Source organism: Corvus hawaiiensis, chromosome 4 (assembly GCF_020740725.1).
Source record: "Corvus hawaiiensis isolate bCorHaw1 chromosome 4, bCorHaw1.pri.cur, whole genome shotgun sequence".
Taxonomy (NCBI): Eukaryota; Metazoa; Chordata; class Aves; order Passeriformes; family Corvidae; genus Corvus; species Corvus hawaiiensis.
The window spans coordinates 29,237,095-29,258,085 of NC_063216.1; the positions used below are offsets into that span (position 1 = coordinate 29,237,095).

At 46.5% G+C, this 20,991-nt stretch overlaps 1 protein-coding gene across 5 annotated transcripts in view; it reads left to right on the forward strand.

Annotated features, from left to right (window-relative positions):
• CACNA1I (calcium voltage-gated channel subunit alpha1 I) overlaps positions 1–20,991 on the forward strand; it is a 165,266-nt gene that overhangs the window by 103,806 nt on the left and 40,469 nt on the right. For all 5 annotated transcript variants that reach the window (XM_048301758.1, XM_048301759.1, XM_048301756.1 and 2 more), the window contains 5 exons: positions 8,960–9,119; positions 11,299–11,614; positions 12,288–12,380; positions 18,143–18,452; positions 19,855–20,255. In XM_048301758.1, the coding sequence (XP_048157715.1) occupies positions 8,960–9,119; positions 11,299–11,614; positions 12,288–12,380; positions 18,143–18,452; positions 19,855–20,255 (1,280 nt within the window). The remainder of the gene's footprint in view (positions 1–8,959; positions 9,120–11,298; positions 11,615–12,287; positions 12,381–18,142; positions 18,453–19,854; positions 20,256–20,991) is intronic.

A 20,991-nucleotide genomic window follows, 5' to 3' on the forward strand; every position in this document is an offset into this window, starting at 1 on the left:
CTGAAATGTATTTAAAGGTGAAGCTGCCAGCTTTCTGTAGGCTCTGTCCCAGACAGGTGGGCAGGGAAAGGATGGAGAAAAGCCAACACGAAATGGACTTGACCAATAGGGTCAAGTTCAGTCTATGTCCTCCCTTCCCAACGAAATGGAGCAAAACACTGAATTGAGCAATGAGATTTATGCCTGGAGCATGCCATTAAAGGACGCTTTTCCTCCAAGAGGCGGACAGATCAGAGATGGAATTGTAGTCAGAGCTGCACTGTCCTCTATGTGCAGCTCTATCAATTCAGTCAAGCCCTAAATCAGATGGGAATGCTCAGGATAAAGGGAAACGGTGCAAAGGGGAGCAGAGCAGAATGAGGATCAAGAGAGGTGAGAACAGAAAAGAAGGGAGGCTGGAAAGAGAAATGCACAGGAGGCAAGTGGTAGGGTTTGCCAGGCAAAGCACACAAAGGCCTGATGCACCTCTGTGTGTAGGATAATGCAGAGAAGGGGGGCGGAGGAAACCAAAACCGATACAAAGTCAAGGACAGTATAAAGAAGATTTATTGACTCACAAATATGCTGGATGGGTTTGCAAATCAATGCTTCTCTGAAGCTTTTTAACAAACCAATTGGTCTGTAACCAGACCCACATTTCGTAGTGCTGGAGGAAGCCTTCAGAGAAGCCTGGAATGGCTGGGGTTGGAAGAGACCTTAAAGATCATCTTGTTTGAACCCCCCAGCCATGGGCAGGGACACCTTCCTCTACAGCAGGCTCCTCAGAGCCCCATTCACCCTGGCCTTAAACACTGCCAAGGATGAGGCATCCATAACTTCTCTGGATGTTCCAGTGCCTCACAACTTACAGGAAACAATTTTTTCCTGTACTTAATTTAAGTCTTCAGTCACTGAAGACAGGCTCCAATTTTATTTACTTGTTGTCTGAGCTCAGTGCTGTTTTTCATGTGGATTCCAAGTGTGCAGTGTATTGCCAGGTGTTTAACTGGGTAATCAAAATAAATTTAGGAGAAAAACCCCTAAACATAACGAAAATTATATTATTTGGTAATGTAGCATCATGGTAAGAAGCTGGGAAACACCAAAATGCAGGAAATATAGACCTGGAAATGCCTTGTTTTGTTCCATACATTGCGTAGTTTCTATTTTTTGTGGTCACGGTTCATGGGAGAAAGTAGTATTTCCTTCTCTGAACCAGCCCACTTAATTTCACTGTTATTAACAAGTATTCAAAAGTCACAAATTGTGGGCTTGTAGGTTTTTTGGATGGCTTTAAAGCAATGAGATTTGAAAAAGGAAAAGGAAAAACAATCAGAGATTGTATTTATTTTTCCTGTGTCTTTCAGACCTCTAGACCTGTACTCATATCTTTTTTCTACCCATAGTAGAGGGGAATAGAACCTTCTCTTCTTTGGTTTGTTGGGGGTTTTTTTCTGTAATCTGAGATTGTCAAGTCATAGCAAGATTTCACACCTGAAGGTTTCTGCCATGCCTCCCAAGACTGACGATAAAAATCACAAGAGTCTGTAATAGCACTTCAGAATTTGTGTTACTGGAAGCAAAGCAAGCCTGGAAAAAAACCAAACCAAAACATTACAGAAACCAGTCAGAGAAAGACCTTTGATGGAATCTTTATTTCTCTCTTCTCCTGTAGGGGAACCTGCAGAGCCAGAATTTTAAAAAATGCTTAGTGCCTCACAGCTCCCATTGTGACAATTCTGCTGCCTGTTCAAACAAGCTCAGCCTCCAGTGTACACAGTGCTCACAAAAGCCCAGCCATGTATTTTGCTGCCTAAATGGGAGCTGAGCTGTTTTGCAAAATCTGTCCCATGGGACCTATCAAGCAATGGATACCATGGAAATGTGAGCAATAATGACAGTGTATTATGGGGTGAATGATACTGTCATATTACACTAATGCAAATTAAAGTTTGTGTGTGTGGGCAAGGCAATTTACAATCATAACCTTAAATTTCTCTATCTTTGTGTATTTTGGGACCGATTCTCCTGTTCGCACTCATTTCATGTAACGTCATGTCATTGCCTGCAGTAGAAAGAAACATGATTCATGCTAGTGACAGCAAGAGGAAATTAGCCCTGTTAAATCTTAACCAGAAGTTGCATTAACGCTCTTTTACATAATATTTTGCATTATACTGTCCCACTTAGACAGCACTAGAGATGTGTAAAGAACTTAAGGATATTTATGGAATGGAGGCAAGTGGCTCGCAGCCACAGCACTGGACTTGACTTTTGTCCCTGGTGTTGGGTGGCTCCTGCAATTCTTAAAGAAAAGCTGGCGCTGTATGTTTTTAATAGACTCTTCACTGAAAGTGAATGCAGTCATCATTGCAGTGATAAATGGGGAAAAAATGAGATGATCAGTGAATGAACTACTGTAGCAGGCGGTAGTAGGTGTTGCTTATTAGATGTTCAGTATTACAGAAAAGAACAAAATGACAGAAATCCCCCAGAGAGACACCTCTCTAAGAAATAATCTGACACCTGTCATCACTCTCCAAGACAAGGTTGCTTAACAGTCCAAAGCTTGCAAGGGGATAACAGCAAGAGAGTGAAGAAGGGGGCTGCTAACTGGGACCTTTGCCTGCATCCATTTCTGCTCATGTCACGGATTATGTGGCTACCAACCATGCTATGGTGGCACGTACTGAATGCCATTGCCTGTGGAGGAGGAATTTTCTGCTGTTATCTGCGAACCGTAGCTGGGCTTACAGCATCCATAATAAGGTGCAGCCTGCTGCAGAGCTTGGGTGTCTCCTTTTTGGATGACAGAAAAGCTTAGACTGGCCACTCTTTTTCCTAGAAATGTCAGCATTTAGGTGTCGAGGTAAATGCTCTGGATTTTGCTCTCTTTCTTGAGGCCACTGCAAGCCTGGGGTCAGGTCCGCAATTAGGAGGCTTCACTTCCGAGCTTGCTTCTTCACATCACCTGGCAGCACCACCTGAGCCCCCTTTGGCAGCCTGCTGAGCACTGTGGCTCTGCAGTGCCTGTGTTTATTTGCTCCTCTTCCCCTCAGGAAAACAGTTTATCTCTGGTTTCATTTGCACTCTCTTTTTGGTGGTTGTTTTAGCTGAATGTCTGTTGGGAGGGGTTTTAAGTGGTGCATTTTTTCTCCCTTCTTCATTTTCTTTTTGATGCTCATGATGTGACCTGGTCCATGTCTTGCTCTCTGACTGAAAAGAGGTGAGGTCTGTGTTAGTCCCTGGATCCCAAGGGAATTGTTTCTACAGCCTTGGAGCAAGCTTAAAGAGAGATTTTTCTCTTATATGAGTGTACTCTAAGCCTACTCTGGAAAGATCTGTTGTTTCAGCAGGGTGAAGCTCTGGCCAACAGTTTTTTCCTGGAGTTTTAGTCTGCCTTTTGACTACCTCAGGCTTAAGCTAAGGAGTACTTTGAAGGTGAGGACTTAGGGGAACTTAATGTTTAACCTTGATTCAGTATTCTAAGGGAAGTCACTGTATGAAGATGAGGCTTGGTGTGCCCATGCTACTGAAAAAATGAACAACAGCTCTTTGTACTGGGTGAAGCTTTGTAAGTGCTGGAAATGTCATGTTTTGATATCTTCTGTGGTTACACTGAGGAGTGATAATTTGAGGTTATGTCATCAACAAGCTGTGTAGGATGAAGTGTCTGAGCCAGTCAGGGATTCTAGAAGCCTTTGCTTGTTGGTAAGGCAAGAGTGAGGAGTTGGTGAGGAACTGACCAGTGCTCCTGAGCTATGGGTCATGCTGAGCATCTGCAAGAGCTAAACCCCCAACTCTAAATGTATCCTGCAAATACACCCAGAACCTGACAAAGAAATCAATGGGAAGACTTTGAGTTTCTCTGAATGAGGTCAGCATGTCTGGGGCAGTTTTTCCTTAGCAGCAGAACTGGCTTAAGGTCTCTCAGTACCTCATCTGGTACCTCAACTGGACCTGTCTTTCCACAGAGTTAATTTAATTTGGGTCTGGCCGTCCATCTGGACATGTTCTCTCTTGCCTTGGTGTAAAGCAGGCGGTGATGGTCTGCAACGTGAGTGAGGCTGGCTTTGCAGCTTGAGGACAAAGCATCTGGAGCTGCACACTGGCTCTTCCAGCTGAACTCCTTTAGCTTGCACGTGTTGTTTGCAGAAGAGGCCTCAGTTAGGGGGAATGCAGCAAAGGGAAAAGATCTGCATGGCGAGGGAAGCTGTGGGCTATAATATCGGTGAGCTTGGCAGTGTGTCTGCTGTTGGACCCACAGCTGATTGGTGTCTCTTGGCAGTAGTTTGGCCCCATGTTTGAGCTGATGTTTATGAATGCAAAGTGTGAAATGACAGCTAAGCTTCAGGTCAGCAAGAGATCAGTGAGGACGGCCACAAGTTGGAGCACCAGCTTGCACTGTGCACATAAACCAAGATTATTTTAACTACAGGGGTTGGCTGCAAAATAAAAAAAAAAGGTGCATGTTTCTCTCTGTGTACTTTCTGCACAATCTATCTGCTGGAATGGTTCCTCAGTTCTGAAAATTTCCATAAAGGAGCATGCACAGGAAAATCCTGCCAAGCACATGCTAGCTGGATGGACTGCCATGCGTCCTGGGGCAGGGGAGGAAGGAAAGAAGGCACGCTTGGACAAGCAGCCTGGCTGAGGGACATAATGACACTTCAGTCTCTGCGTTCTGCAGAATGTCCTGCCAGCTACAGTCACAAGTGCTGATGGGAAGGAGATTTGGTTTTGTTCCAGTTCAAATGACAACTGGTAGCTTGGTCCACGATGCAGGTGAGATGGGTGCTGAGAATTATGTTCTCCTCCATCTGCTTTACCCCAAGCAAGGGAATGATTGCCTCCAGCTGCAATCTCCTTTTAACTTCACATGCATTGGCTTTGTCCCTCACGCTATAGCTGGGGAGGACTGAGAGCCTCAGAGGTGACTGAGATATAAAAAACCAGAAAGAACAGGGTTTCTCACCCCTTCTAAGGCAGTTCCCCCGCTCGCATCACAGGGTGGTTAGCGCTGGGGAGTGAATCAGCTCCGCTGTCGGTCCTGGCGCTTGGGAGGAGGCAGGCGGAGAGAAGGCGAAGTGGCAGCGCTGCTGAGCAGGGGAGGCGGCGGCGTGCCGGGCACACCTGCCCCGCACACCTGCCCCGCACACCTGCCCCGCACACCTGCCCCGCACAGCGGGCTCCGCTGCCCGCGGCTCCGCAGCCCCTCCCCAGCCCGGCCCCGCCGCTCTCCCGGGGCGGGCACGGCAGACGGCTCCGCTTAGCCGCCGTGGCCAGGCTAATCAGGGCTGATGGCAAGTGTCTGGAGGGAGCTAGGGTCACCATCGTGTCTGCAGAATTTGTCTGGAAGGGCCTCTGGATGCCACCAGAGGGTCAGACAGACGATTTGCTTCTTCCAAACCCCGGAGGGAGCTCAGAGACTTTGCTCAGCCCTGTGCTTCCTTCTGATAGGTCACTTCCTGGCACTTCTCTCACCTTCCCACCCTTTCTCATTCCTGTGACATAATTTCCCCCCATCTCCTGCTGTGTGTGAGTGGTGAACGCGTCTGTGGCTTCGCTCCTGCGGGATATCTTACCAGAAGCAGCCCTGCCTTGGAGGTACCATCGAGCACCTTCTCTACCCCTTGCCCAAGGGCATGGGTGAGCAGCAGGGAAGCATTATGTGAGCATCGTGAGGTTCCTTCCTTGGCTGCCCACGGCCGAGGCCATTTCATTTCCTCCCTTCCCCTGGTCTCCTGGTCAGAGTGAGTGGAGAAAAGATCTTTCTGAGCCCACACCTGGCACTCATGAATATTTAATGTTTCTAGCTTTTATTTCCCTTGAAGAGCAAAACCTTTTCATATTTGATGCCCTGGAAGGCTGTTTGGTTGCTGAATGTTGTTTCATCAATGCTCTCCCTCCTTGCTCTTCCTCCAGACTGCCCAGCCTCTCTTCCTTTCTCTTCTCGAGCAGCATTTCCCTTTTTACAAAGGATGCTTCAGAAAAGGTCACTCTCCCTTTCATATCCCCTCCTTACTGTGAGCCAGCATGGCTTCAGCTCTGCCAATGGTAAAGGACAAATGGGGATGTGGGGAAAGGCAGCAGTGGGGAGGGAGGCCAGGAAAAGTGTGCGCATGAGCTGAGGAGCAGCACAGAGGCAGAGAGGAGTTGTAGGCACAGCAAGAGAAAAGTAAAGTGGCAGAGCAGCAGGTAGAGGCAGCAGAAGGTGGGAAGAAGGCAGCAGCAGGATTTTGATGAAGAACTGGCTTTCCAGCACCTTTCAGAATTTGTTATGCAAGATGCACAGGTGTTGCTGTGGATGGCAGCTTGTCCAGTGAGGGCCCTTTGGAAAAGGGAGGCATCCCAGTACCCCAAAACAGAATACTCCCAGAGCTGTACTGCCCATTTCCATTGTTGGGCAGTTGCTTTGGAGACCTCATTGTTTTGGCCACCAGGCTCTATGGTAAATCATCACCTGTTATCCTTAGGCCTTTCAGGCTTTCTCCTTCTTTCTCCTGCAATTGCAACTGATGTTTGAACATCTGGATGGGTGTAGATTCAGTGTTCCTCATTTTGAAGAGCCAATCTCATCTCCACAGTCTGCATCAATAGAAAGAGAAAGATTAATCTGTCTAACTGTGAAATTAAAAAAACCTCATTTGTTTCACTTGGACTTAGGACCTGTTAATGCTGAAATTCTTTGTGAGGTGGAAAAGACGCCAAGTGGTGGGGTTACCTGCCAGTTCTTGGGTCATGGCTCCTCATTCCCCAGAAGGCCTAACATGAGGGCAATAGCTATGATCTTAGAGCTGTGGAGAGCATAATCTTGTACCATCAGTACTCCCTGTGAGAGTCAGGATGGAGAACGTATGGGCAGGCAGAAAAGGAAAAGGCAAACAAGTTTTGCACATCACTTGCTTTCTCTTGGAACATAGACAAAATCAATTTTTGTAAATTCTGACCCAACAAGCGTGCTGTCTGTAAAATCCTGGTGGGAATGTCTGTTCTGTCTGTTCTGCATTTCAGCATAAGGGCAGCCTCACTTCTCCCATTACCCAGCTCTGAAGTGGAGCTAGCATCAACTGATCTGACATCAACTGATCACCCCCTCTTGCAGCATTACTGGCACAGCTTCCCATGTCACTTGGCTCTCCCTAATGTACCAACCAGGACAGTTTATGGGAACTACTGAGCTCGTTCTGTGACGCAACGTTAATGCCAGGAACGCAGCACTACAGTGAGGGTGCACGGTCTTGAAGTCTCTGTACTCTCCAGAGCGTTTCTCCAGGGCCCAGCAGGGCACTGTGGCTGCGCTGTTGGACTTGGTGTGCTGAGAGGTCAGAGAGCTACCAGTGACTCAGGGCATGGCTGCGATCCCCAGTGAGTGGCTGGAGCCGTGCCCCAGCTCTGCTGAGTTACTGATGTACTCGTCTAGAAGCTGCCTTACATGGTGGCTGGTGACACAGCTGGACAGCCAGGCAGCAGGGCTCAGCTACTGCTCCCTAGCCTGGTCTTAGAGCTAGTGCCATCATCCATTATCCTTCACAATCCTGTGTAAGCACCATTAAGCATCTTCTCCCTCCTACACATCACCTACCTGTAAATACCACTCCTGTCTCTTCTACCCTGCTCTGTCCCCAAAACATTCTCTACTAATCTAAACCAGTCTGATGTTCCACAGCAGGCACACTTCTCCTTCTCCCTTCAGTGTTTGTGAATTCCATGCCTGCCTGCCCCACCCCAGGTGCCACTTCCCTCTGAGGTGTGAGCAGTCCAGGGGATAGACACGGAGCATAATGTATAGTATTGTGTGGTAATTACTTGATGCTGGGTACACAAGGGGGATTATCTTGTGTCTCAAAGGGCTGTCAGAGAATCCTAATCTTATCTTCCCCTCCTCTTTTGCCTTCCACTGCCATCTGAAGTAATGAATTGGTTATAAATACCTAATTAGCTAATTATTTGCTGGCCTACATGGAAAATCTTCAGTGAAGGAACTCTCTGGGTACCTGGGGGAGGGACCTCCATGGAGATGAGGAGAGACAACCTCGTGAGGTGTGCATAGGGGTAAAGGCAGTACTGTGATGCTCAGAAGAATTTCTAGACTTTCACCATCCCTGGAGAGCAGAGGAAAAGCCATTAGCTCCACAGAGAAACAAGACTATGTTTACCTCTACTTGTGGCTGTGAGCTGAAGAGCCAAGGGGAAAGTAAAACCACATGAACAATTCATTAGGTAATTAGAGAGTAAAAAAAAGTTCTTTTTGGAAACATTTGCAGTGGGCAGAGATTCTGTGCTGGAAGCATTTTGGGCTGTGCCTGCTACTTCTGTGCTCCAGCCCCATTGGGGCACGATGACTAGCCAGGGGAGGAAATTGTGGTCTACATGAGTGTCTCTTGATGATATTTTCACAGATAAAAACCCAATTATCTATGTCAGTTTGTATGTTCTGGAAAGGTTCATCCCACTGGCAGGCTGGCCTTGGTCTGTCAATCCAGGTCTCATCTCACAGGTTGCACCATGCAGCTGTTGTACTGGGATGACTTTCAGTCTGAGCCATTGGATAATGGGGCTGTTGAGCTGACATGCCCCTTTGGGACAGTTGTCACTCTGTTGTCCTTCTGCAGGGAAAGGGGAGGAAGGGATGTCAGTCAGATAGCTGATGGCACCAAAAGTCTCATTCTCTTTTCTTCCCTGCTGCAGATGGAGGCCTAAGGTTAAGAGATCACAGCATCACAGCAGCTCTGCTGGCTGCCTGTCAGTAGAGGTTAGGACAAGAAAGGGCAATAACCATAAACCTGGCCTGCTTTGGACAGTAGTTAATTTCTGACACTCTGCTTTTATTTTCATGGGGCCTTTTTTTTTTTAATTAGTATTTTTTTGATGCTTATCTTGTAATCTTTTTTCCTTTTCTTCTCCTTCCCTTCCTCTCTCCCTTTCTCTATCCCTGTGTCCCACACTTGCTCCTTCTGGTTCTCTTCTCCCCCTGCAGGCATGCGCATCCTTGTGAACTTGCTCCTGGACACCTTGCCCATGCTGGGGAACGTCCTTCTTCTCTGCTTCTTTGTCTTCTTCATCTTCGGCATCATTGGGGTGCAGCTGTGGGCTGGGCTGCTCCGCAACCGCTGCTTCATGGAGGAGAACTTCACAGTGTGAGTGACTGGGAGACAACATCTCCTTCCTTTCTTCCAGGGATGCTTCTCTTTCCCTCTGCCTGCTCATGTCTTCTGCCAGGCTCTCTGTGTATCACTTACTCCAAGTGTGGGGTGATAGTGTGCAGGGTGTTGGTCACATCTTGCAGTGGAAAGGGAGGGCGGCAAAGACAGCTGGTTTTCTTCTGTCTTCTCAGCAGGTGACAGGGCTCATTTGGATTTGATCGAGGCACAGGTTAGCATGGCTGCCCCCTCCAGCCATGCCCAGTAATACAGGATGGTGCTCCTACACCCAAAAAGACATGAAACTCTGGAACATGCTGCCTTTCTCCTGAACCTGCTCCCTCTTCAGAAAACAACACTCACAGGAGTCTTACAGAAAGCCATAGTGCTTCCTGAGGCATCCAGGGACAGCTCTGGCGCCTCCAAAATGGAGCTGGGGTCACTGTTTGGACGGTGGTGCATTAACTCTGGAGGGACACTGAGAAATTACTAGAAAACTTCAGGAGCAGGATTGCATGTGGCCAGTACCATGGGGAGGGGACAGAGGGCTGGTGGGAGAGGTGTCCCACAGCCGGGTTAGTAGAAGTGAGAGCATCTGAAAGCAAAGAATGAATGTTTGAATGGGACAAAAAACTCGTGGGGAAACATGGGAACAGTTCTGGCAAAGAGAGCCTGGAGCCACACAGGGGTCAATTACAGGTATCTGAGGTTTATTCGGGGGGGTTCAGGGGCGAGCCTGCAGAGCACAGCTTTACTCCTCCCACAGGCAGTGGGGTGGAAAAGCTCCTGCCTGCCATGAATTCTCCGATTACCCAGTTTCAGGGCACAGCTCCTCCTGTTGACTTTCTGGCTTTAGTAGATCTCAGGCTTTAAAATGTTTTCTTAAAACCGTATGCTAATCCCAGGTGTGCTATCAGTGTAGACTACTTAAAGAAAACCTAGAGCTGTAGATCAGTTTAGACTGATTAAACAGTTCTGAAGCTTTAGATCATCTCAAATTGGAAAGAAAATGTGTGAAAATACAATGTGCAGAACAGCAGTGGAGTTGCAGAGTAGGAGCTGCTTAAAGCAGGCATTTTCTGTGTTTATTCCTTGGGGAAAAACTAATGTTTAGGATGATTGTCCTTTATGTAAATCAGGAGTAGCACTTCTTTAATGAGTGTAATTACATCCATGCAGAGTTGATGTAACTGAGAAGTGAATTGGGGCCACAGCCTTCACAGTGCAGATATTAGAAAATATTTGGCTGACTGTTACTGGGGAAATCAATTCTGAAGGTACCCATGCACCAATGATGAGGATGAGTTAAAACATATCTTTGTAGTTTAGTCCTACTTAGTTAAGAATCAGAGACTGTCTTTTCTTTTTCATCAACACCTGTCCTCTTCCAATGACACTTTGTGAAAAAGTCTGCGTTTGCACAACGTGAAAGTTGTGCATTGTAGCACTGCAAGGAATACTCCAGATAAAGTTTAATCCAATTTTTTTTTATCTCCACCTTTCACTTTTCTGATATTAGCTCATCTCCAGCTAGGCAAGCATAGATGATTTTAATTATTCATGCATTTGGAAGGTGCTTGCATTATTTGGAAAAAAGACATGAACTTGTCATGAAACATTGCACCCATAATGCCAGCTGTCAAGGAGGAGTCAAAGTTAAGGTTAAGTCAATTTTATCTTTCCATTTCCAAATTTTAAGGCTTATCTGTGCAACGTTAATTATGCATGAACTGGATTTTTTTTTAGAAGTACAGAAGGTTCACTACCAAATGTTACAAAACATGTCCAGCAGCAGTTACATATATGAACATATTACAGTAAAGCCTGATGAACTTCCTTAATGTCATTGCATCTGATTTAGCTTTGATGTTAATGGGGAGAGTGATCAGACTGCAAATCTCTGCATTCCAGCTTTTCTTCACCTTCATGCAAGCAGATTGTGTAATTTGGCTTGGGGTGATCTGATGGCAGGAAAAACTCTGAAGGCTGGGGACTCACCCTAGAAATGTCCTGGTTTTCAGGAGCCCTGTCTTTCTTCCTCTTCTCCTGAGGCAATAAATCTGGAAATCCCCTACCCAATGCAGTCCCTATGTCAGAATGGGGGGTCCCAGCTCCACCACTATCACTGATAGGAAACTCTCTGTCACAGGAAATTTGACTGTGGGTTCTTTTGCAGACAAGGTGACATTGTCCTGCCCCCTTATTACCAACCAGAGGAAGATGACGAGATGCCCTTTATCTGCTCGCTGTCAGGAGACAATGGAATTATGGGCTGTCACGAAATACCCCCACTGAAGGAGCGAGGCCATGAGTGTTGTTTGGACAAGGATGATTATTATTATTACAATTCAGTCCGGCAGGAGTTCAATATCAGTGGCATGTGTGTGAACTGGAACCAGTACTACAACGTGTGCCGCACCGGCAACGCCAACCCGCACAAGGGTGCCATCAACTTTGACAACATTGGCTACGCCTGGATTGTGATATTTCAGGTAAGTCTGAGTTCGCCTCCTTACAAGGCTCAAGCTTATTTTTCTGTTTTTCAAACCCAGTCATTCTGGGCTCCAGTGGTAATTTCTGCAGGGTGTGACAGAGGTGCAAAGTAAAGGGCCTTGCAACTCCCCTGGTAAGGGAGACAGCACACACACGAACAGTGTTCCTGTAGGTGGGGAGGGACACAGAGCAGTTCCAGGTGCTTGCTGAAATAAGCTCCATTCTTCAGCCTGACTTGTATCAGTTTCCCTTTCAGTCCAGACAACTATAGTAAAGGAAGTTTTGGTTTTTTTTAAATTCCCAGTACACGTTGCAGATGGGAGCTAAATTCCATGCTTTTTTCTTTTCCTCCGGCTGTACGCGGTGTCCAGTCCAAGGGGCACAGAAACCTGCCACGGGTTTTCCCCTGCTGCGATCCAGGGAAATGAACTATTTTAATGGAATATTCCTGCTGTGGACTAGAATGATCTCACAGGCTTTGACAGTATGCCAGTGTCACCAAGCAGTACCATGCTGATTTCCCAAGATGGAAATTTGGCTTCGTTGAAATGAATTGTTGTTTCTCACCTTTCTTGGGTTGCAACCGTCCTGCCAGTATCTGCTTGTATACACTGAGGAGTGAACTCTGGAATACTGCTTCCCTCCTGTTTCTCTTGTTGTTCGTCTTTGCAGGTGATCACACTGGAAGGGTGGGTGGAGATCATGTACTATGTGATGGATGCCCATTCCTTCTACAATTTTATCTACTTTATCTTGTTGATAATCGTAAGTATAAGGTTTGATGAATGACAGCAATGCAAGCTAAGAGCCTACAAAAAACAGGTCTTAGATCAACACAGATCCTGGGCATTCTAGGAGTCTCAGAAATCCGGCTAGTTGATTTTCACCAAGAGTCTGCAGCAGGATCACATACATAGTTATCAGCCAAGTTATTATATTTCACTCAAAAACATACTTAGAATTGATTTCTAAAGTTATACATGCCCAGTGTAGAATAATGTTCTCACTGGCAGATCTTCTTGCAAAGTAAATTCACCAAACCAGTTGGCTTAAAAGCCAATTCTTTCTCTGCTCTTCTACTTGGTCTCTATATATTTTAAGCTCTTGAGTAATTTTTGAGCCATGTTGAGCCAGGAGCTTTTGGCAGCACCTGGATTTATCAGGTTCAGAGTCTCAGATTCACTTTTTGTTAGATTCAGGGTCTGTCATGCTGAATTACTTCCTCACCGTGAACAAAAAGGAACTACTGCTCCGAAAGTGTCAGCAGTCCAAAATAAACTGGCTGTGTGAGATCGCTTGTGGTTGGTGGGATGGAAAGAGAGAAGTGTGTCAGCGATGAGAACTTAATAAGCAGTTTATAAACCCTGTGGATTTATGCAAATGAAGTTTGAAGGTTGGTTTTCTGTGAGGATATTTATTATCTGGACCTGGGATGAGAGTTGAGAAACATGGTGCCACTGCCTCTCCATTCCTCAGGCTTCCCTTGCATAAGTGCATTTTTTTGGAGGGAATAGTCTGTTTCTAACAAGGAGGGATTTTGTTTTTGTGAAGGCTCTTGCACTTTGCTCACCTGGGGGACCAAAGAGTGAAATAGAAAGACATAGGATGAATTATGGGAAGTATAAAATCTGTACCTGGTAGATGCAATTTCGTTCCAGGTCACTAAGCAAGGACCTCAGTGTGTATTTCCAAGACCTACGTGCATTTGGATGGGCTGATGAATGGGACCTGGCTAAGACTCTGATCTTCATCCAACACTTGTCCTGTGAGGCCACACCCTTCAAGAAATAGGATCTCTAGACAAAGTCACCCAGTAAAACTAACAGGTTTACCTAGTACAGGATCTAGTTGAAATTCAAGTTGGCATACAATGACTTGAGAAAAAGCAAACTTTAATCCATTTCTGTGAGAAATTCTGCAGCCTGTACATATGGAGGGTCCAAAAAAAAAAAAAAATAATCTATTAGCCCATTCAGGTCAGACAACTTATGAAAATCTTACTGTATCCTTGATTTCACCCTGGCTTATGGCCTTCTACACTCACAAGGGCAAGACAAGGAGAGAATAACAGAAATATGACCCTGTGGGCTGGAGCATGAAACCTGGACAGCAGAGGTGAAATATACCTTCAGGAATGTTCCTTTTACTTCGAGGCTGGAGAGTCCCAAAGAGACAGTGCAGAGATGTGATTGCACAGGATGGGGTGACAGGGGCGAGTTTCCACAGGCTCTGTTCTCAAGGGCAAACTGAACATCCACTGCTTTTTGTGAGTTCAGAAAATTCTTCATTTCCCATGAAGTTTGTTCATATCTCCCACGATGTAACAGATATTTAGTACCCACCTGCATTTTGACTTTGAGCAGCATGGTCAGGATACGCCAGTTTGTAGAATATGCAGTTAGACACAGACTTTACTCCTTGTCCCACAGCCACAGTCTCTCCCAGAGGCAGGAAGGACTGTGCAGGGTCAGTGTTTAACCACTGGGGCACAACATACCCAGTCTTTTGTAGGCCAGTTCCAGAAACTGCCCCTCCCCCCACATGTCAAACTGCAGAAATTCTGTCACCATATTTTTGGTTTCTAAGTATCCTTCCAGTGCTGGCTCACATCATGTGGATTCACAGTGATTCAAACTTTGTCTCTGGATTTGCAGGCACCGAAAACCCTCAATTAAACATTCCACCTGAGATGTTACTGCAGAGTGTCATTGACATTTCTAGACACTCCCTCCTCATTTGCAGAAGCCATATAGGTTTATTTCTGTGAAACACAGAAGAACATTAATCTCAGGTTACTTTGGGGTCTGCTGAGAACAAAGGAGCCATATGCTAGGTGGAATATTTTCTTTGCCTTTGGTGGAGTTAGGCCAAGGAAGTATTTAGCTTTTCTGCTACCTACTTGGCGTGTGTGATACACCTTTTGCAGCACATAGCCACAGTGTAAACTCACTATCACTTGGCTGCATTTTCTGTCTGAATCTTCATATAGAAATGATAATCTTTCTTTAAGTCTCATGAAGTATCGCCCTTCCAGCCTTTATGCTTCCCTCCTTCTCCATGGTTGAAAGGCCTGCGTTTCTAAGCAGAATTGTTCTGACAGTCATACTTTAAGCTCTGACTCTTTGCTTTTCCACACACATTCTAGCCTTGGCTCAGACTCAGTCTTCTGGGGCTAGATCTCTGCAGCTTCTCTCCAGAGCTGTGCTTTCATCCATGATTTCTTTCCTACAATGATATCTGCAAACACCCACATAAGGGCATTACCTGCTACTGCTCATATGGCAGGAAGAAGGCTCCACCACCTGGATGTACTCCTAGCACAGTTAGAAATCCTGCATAGATGTGCTCCTCTGAGGGGAAGGGTGCTGACTGACCCTGGCACTCTGAGAAGCCTTGTAGAACAACCTGGAAAAAGCATTTTATGTATTCAGTAGATTTTAAATTGCTTCCCCTTTGGCCAGGGGTCAGGGATGTGATACGAAGGAAGGACTGCTCCCTGCTCTTGGATCAGTGTTTCATTTGGGATTTCCTGCTTGAGGTCCAGCTGTCTCTTTGACACCTCTCCAGCTACTCAGCCACTGCTGCGGCTCCTGGATGAGTGAGCTCTTCTGAACTCTTAGACTGGCATCTGCATTGCAGCACTCAGAGGCTCCTTGAAGTGCTCTGTGCTTACACATGTGGGCCTCAGAAGGCAAGCTGGACATCCAGGCAGAAGCAGTGAAAGTAATTGACAAGTCAGCATCTGCAGCACTAGTCAGATTTTGTTAGATATTGCAGAGATAGGGCTTGAACCTTGGGCTGAATGAGGCCAGGATCTGCTTTATCAAAGCACAGCTCAGTCTCAGGGCTGAAAGGGACCCTGTGTTAGGGCTCTGAATCAAGGGTCTCCATCTGCTTCTGTCAGATGCTTTGACTCCATGTCCGACACTTCCCCGTCTCTCTGCTCAGCCAGCTGAGACGAATCGCTCAATTAGGAGCCTTCTGGGACCCTTCTTGCCCTTCTCCTGGCTGGGAAGCAGTGCCAAGCTCAGCAGGGCCTGAGAGTTTATGGACTTGCCTGTGATTTTGAGGATTAACCAAGCTAATTTGCTTTGTGTTTGATGTTCCTAGCTAAAAGGATAAGGACTGGGGAGTAGTTGCCATATCCAGTCCTCTCCCTTCTCCCCTTTTTGTTCATCTGGTGGGAGATGGCGGCAAACAGTGCCTGTGAGGACAGGGCTCGGTGATGTGAACCTGAACCCTGCTCCAGATTCAACCCTAGGCCAACAGTGTGGTCCTGGTGAGGGCATCTCAGCCCTCAGCTCTTCCCCTTGTGGCCTGGAGAGAAGGTTTGCAAGCCCTAACTGCTTGTGGTTTGTGAAGTTGTGGGAAATTGCAAAGTACCAGGTGGTGTCACAAGTAGTGTTCCAGAGATGCTGACACAGCTGGTGTCCATCTCCCTGCGCTGCTTCACTCAGTGCTGGCTGAGGGACATAACCAAAAGGGAAAGCCCATGTGAGTATCATGCTGCTGAGGAGAGTGCACCAGAGAAGAATTTGGATTCCCAGTCATACTCTCATCAGTTAAAATAAAACATGCAAGACATCACAGACTAGGGAAAATGTTGGGTGAAGGCAAAGGAATCTGAACGAGGCATTATTTTAATTTTCAAGGCGGCATGCAGCAGCTGAAGGGAAAATAGGCTGAAATATGGGGGAAGGAGAGAGAAGGGAAGGGTTCAGTGATGAAGGGAAACAGAATTAGAACAGCTTTGAAGGATGCTGAGAGGAGGAGGGGGAGGAAAAAAAAGCCCTTTATTTTCAGATACTTTACTGTCCTTATGTTGAATCTGGTCAGAAAGAGCTTCATGTTTCAAAGGGTTATTGAGATGCTAGCAGGGACACCACCCCTTTGGACAAAGGTGCTGGGCACTTGTGTGCAAGAGAAAGGGTCACCCAGAAGGGCAAGCTGGTCAGGAGAAAGGCTGCTGGGATAGGTAAAACAAGCTCTGAAGTACTTGCTGAAATAAACCCTTTTTCCATTCACAAGCACTGAGGTCAGGTTATCACCACCTTTGTCTCCTCTGTCCCCTTTGCTGGAAAGGCTTTGCAGGAGAGGACACATGTGAAGACAAGGGCAGGACTGAATCCTGCTCTGTGTCAGAGCTCTTTGCTTGTAAAGGAGGGACAGTGAGGTGAGACTGGGTCCTGTGTGGGTTCATACAGGAGAAAGTGGTGTCAGGATGCCCCTTGGCAGGGATGCTCACTGGCCCAGGGGAAGCAGAAATCTTGGGCTGGTGCTTCATCTCCTCACAGGGGCTGCCCCTCAGAGTCTGTTTCAGAGCACTGCAGATGCATGGTCCTTCTTCAGAGTTTAGACTCTGCATTTTATCAATGCCCTGTTGCCATTTACAGATCTGCGGGGAGTAGGCAGCAATCAAGGGGTCATAGCTTTTGAAAATTATTTTGAACGTAGTTACCAGCCCTTTTATGTATGAAATTCTCATCATATTGAAGCCCAGGATTCATCCTATATCTATCTATGGATAGATCTCCCTGTGGAAATGAATCTCTAATTTCATGATATGTAACACAGAGTGTGTTCATTTTGCCTCCAGATCTCTCAGCACCAAGAAATCCTTTCTCCATTTTACAAATAGAAAAACTGAGGTTTAAAGGGAACATGCAAAGTTGTAAAATAAGCCTGGTAGACATTTGGGCTTCTGTATGGAGAACTAGAGCATAGGGAGAACTTGAGCATTTTGTTTGCTCTTTCTAAGAAATGGGAGGTGTGTTTTTTAAGGCTTTTGTGTTTGAAATGTGAAGCCTACCTAGGCCAGAGGGCAAATTTAAAAAGAGCAAATATGATATGTCTTGTATCAGAAGAATAGGAAATAAGCAAGGAAGCATGGTTTTACCAGACTACTCAGTGTCCTTCTAAAAGTCATTCGTTTCTGTAAAATCCTTTTTGATTTCAAGAGCTCACTCATTTCAGCAAAGTCCCATCTCCCTGTATGGAGAATTAAGGTGCAAATGGTAGAAATTAATAACATGCCCCAAGTATATAAGTATGTCATTAAAATGATCTGAGAATACTGACATTTCTTCTAAGAGCTGAAGGCTATAAATGGCAGTGCATGATTTTTCCAGTGGTAGATGAATAAGTAGAGATCAACCAAACTGGTTCTCTGTCTCCTACCTTCTATTTAATACAAAGGAGAGGGAAAGAAATGGTCTAGTTTTCATCAAGCCCTTTGTATGCAACTTCTAAGTGATTTGCTAAGGGTCCCAAAACCTGCAAAAAGTTGGACCTATTTCCTGAATTTCAGTGCATAGCTTTAAATTCTGCATGGAAATGATGTTGAGTGAGGTCTCAAAACCAAGCTCATGCACTCCTGGCTTTCTCTGAAACCCCTTCTCCATATGCAGACTGATTCCCGCTCCTCTGTCTGCCTCCAGTCACTTTCCCCTCCTCTCTTGCCTTACATTCCCCCTCCCACATGTTCTTCCTTGTGCTGACATCGGTCCCTTCTTCTCCTTTGCTGTTAGGTGGGCTCCTTCTTCATGATCAACCTGTGCCTGGTGGTCATCGCCACACAGTTCTCGGAGACCAAGCAGCGGGAGCACCAGCTGATGCAGGAGCAAAGGGCCCGCTACCTCTCCTCCAGCACCGTTGCCAGCTACATGGAGCCGGGAGACTGCTACGAGGAGATCTTCCAGTACGTCTGCCACATCCTGCGCAAGGCCAAGCGCCGCACCCTTGGGCTGTACAACAGCGTGCAGAGCTGGCGCCATGGCCACGTGGAGGAGCCCAGCGACGCCAAACCCGGCGTGAGCAGGAAAAGCCAGAGGCACTACAGTAAGGATCACATGGGTAGAGCTGGAAATGCCAGCGGTGGAAATGTGAGAGTAGCTGGGAGCATCTCCATGCGCCAGCTTTCCAAAGGACCTGTGCCTATAAAGAACAGAATTATAATTAACACTGGCCATTGAGCGTGGCACCATAGCCAGCACACCAGACCAGCAAGGTGGGGGTGGCCAGCAAGAAAGGGAATGAAACAAGGGTGGCCAGCAGGGAATATGGATAATCCAGGTCTGAAATCCAGAGACCATAAAGAGATAAAGACACTGAGGCTTGTAAAGGGTTCCGTGTCTGGTATAGCCCGGTGTTGATAGCAGTTTGGGAGAGAGAAGAATTAGGGGATATAACAAAGTGGGGCAAAGGATTTGACCTGGTGGCACAGCAGGTCCCCCAGAGCTCTTCTCCCAAACAGAGTTGCTGCCAGACCTCAGGAGAGAGGCAAAGAGAGTAGAATTGCAGTAAGATGTTGCCTGAACCTAAGGAGCAATGCTGAGGTCTGGTTGATATGCAAGGACAATGGAGACAATTTCTCTTGATGGCAGCACATGCTGTTGCGTAAAATGAGACATGAGATATCATTTAAATTGGGTTCCTGGCTGGAAAAGTCACTGTAAAAATGGTTTTATAGAGTTAGTATTAAATGCCTGCTGATGCTTTTCCTATGTTATGCTCCCATTAACAAGCAAAAAGGCAGATTTTCCTTCAGCTGGTCCTGCATAGTCCAACTTTCATTTTCTTTTCTTGCTGGGAGAAAAATTTCTGCAGGCTTCATGTGCTGTGTTAATGAATTAATTGTTTCATTTCCCCCAGTGTCCACTTGATCTTCCAGGCCCAAATGGAGGATCAAGAAACAGAAATTTAGATTTCTCACTGAAGTCAGGGGATCTGTTCTGATTCATAGTGCACACTGTCAGGAGGATGTGTTCCTGTGCTACCTCTTCTGGCTTCTTGAGATGCTTTGCTAATGTAGTTTCTCTAATTTAGAGAGTTCAGTTCAGGCTGGGGGGGTTCTCAGACCCCACTTGTAGCAGTTCAGGCCAAAAGCAACTCTCATGACTGTTTTTTCCCTCAGGTCCCTCTTAACACAAGCTAGTGAGTCTCAAGCCACAATTTCTTCATGAGACAAAGCAGTTCTTTCTCTAATGGACGTGAACCCTGTTGAGTCTAATCACAGGAAGCTGAACAGTACCGTGTGTTTTGGAGGCACAGCCTGTCAGCATAGAGCCCCCAATGGCAACAGCTTCTATTGCTGCCCTTGAGATGATATGTCAGTGTTTAATCATTCTTACAGCTAAAAAGCCCAGTTACTCTGTCTAAATACCCAGAAACCAAACAGGTGTCCACTTTGAATGTCTTTTCCATAGCCTCCTTCTTTAAGCAGCACCATTTCTCTTTCCAGGGGTTTGCCAGCAGCACAACTCTCTTGGCTGCCCTCCTCAGGGCTTAGTCCAGCCCATCGCTGTGACAGCAACCTCTGATCCCACCAACTGCCCCCGATGCCATAGGGCAGAGCATGAAGCATCCAGGAGGCTCTCAGTCCTGGACAGCGCTGGCTCAGACCAGGAGGATGGAGGAGCCAGTGAAGGGGACGGAGAGGGCAGCCAAGAGGACCAGGGTGCCTCAGCGCTGGAGAAGGAGGAGGAGGTGGAAGAAGGAGGACGGCTGAAGCTCTGCAGTGATATGTGGCGAGAAGTGAGGGTCAAGCTTCGAGTGATTGTGGACAGCAAGTATTTCAACCGTGGGATCATGATTGCAATCCTAGTGAACACCATCAGCATGGGCATTGAGCACCACGAACAGGTAAAGCACCTCAGGGCACAAGGTGGGCAGCGTGGACTGCTGAGCCCTGCTGGGGGTTATAGCCTCGCTAAGCAGCTGATGCAATTTGATGGAGGCAGAGACTGAGCAATTTGGACCCCAGACTGCAGCACAGATGGTCCCAGCATGACTTTGGAGAAAGCCTCAGGATCTTGCAGGGTCTCTTACTTCTTTATACCTGTTCTTAATCGCTTTCTCTGTCTCTCCATGTATTTTCCTCTCACCTCTTTTCAATGCTTCCCTTTCCCTCTTCCCTGGTCATTCATCCCTCTGTTTTTCTTTTTTGCCCTCTCTCCACTTTCTGTCTTCTTCTTTCTCCGTCATCCTCCTCTCTTCCATCTTCCTCTTCTCTCTCACTCATTTCTCTCTTCATTAGCTTACTGAATCCTTAGTCTATTTGGTTAATTTAATGTGCCCTCTGGGGATGTCACAGGCACTTCACCAGCATCTCAATTCAAATCCATCAGCTTGCTAGCCTTCCCAACTTAATTAAGAGATGTCTGAGCACATTCTATCTATACAAGAAGACTAGGAAAGGCACCACCTCCAATCTCCAGTTGTTTTGGGAACTCGGGCTGCTTGAGCCTTTCCTTTGCCCTGAGAATAAGAAGTGATAGGTCAGACACGAACAGCAGGTGTGGACACAGGTTTGACTTTCATGCCAGTAGTTTTCAGGCAGCTCTGAGTCAGCTGTGCACTTTATCCTAATGACAGACTT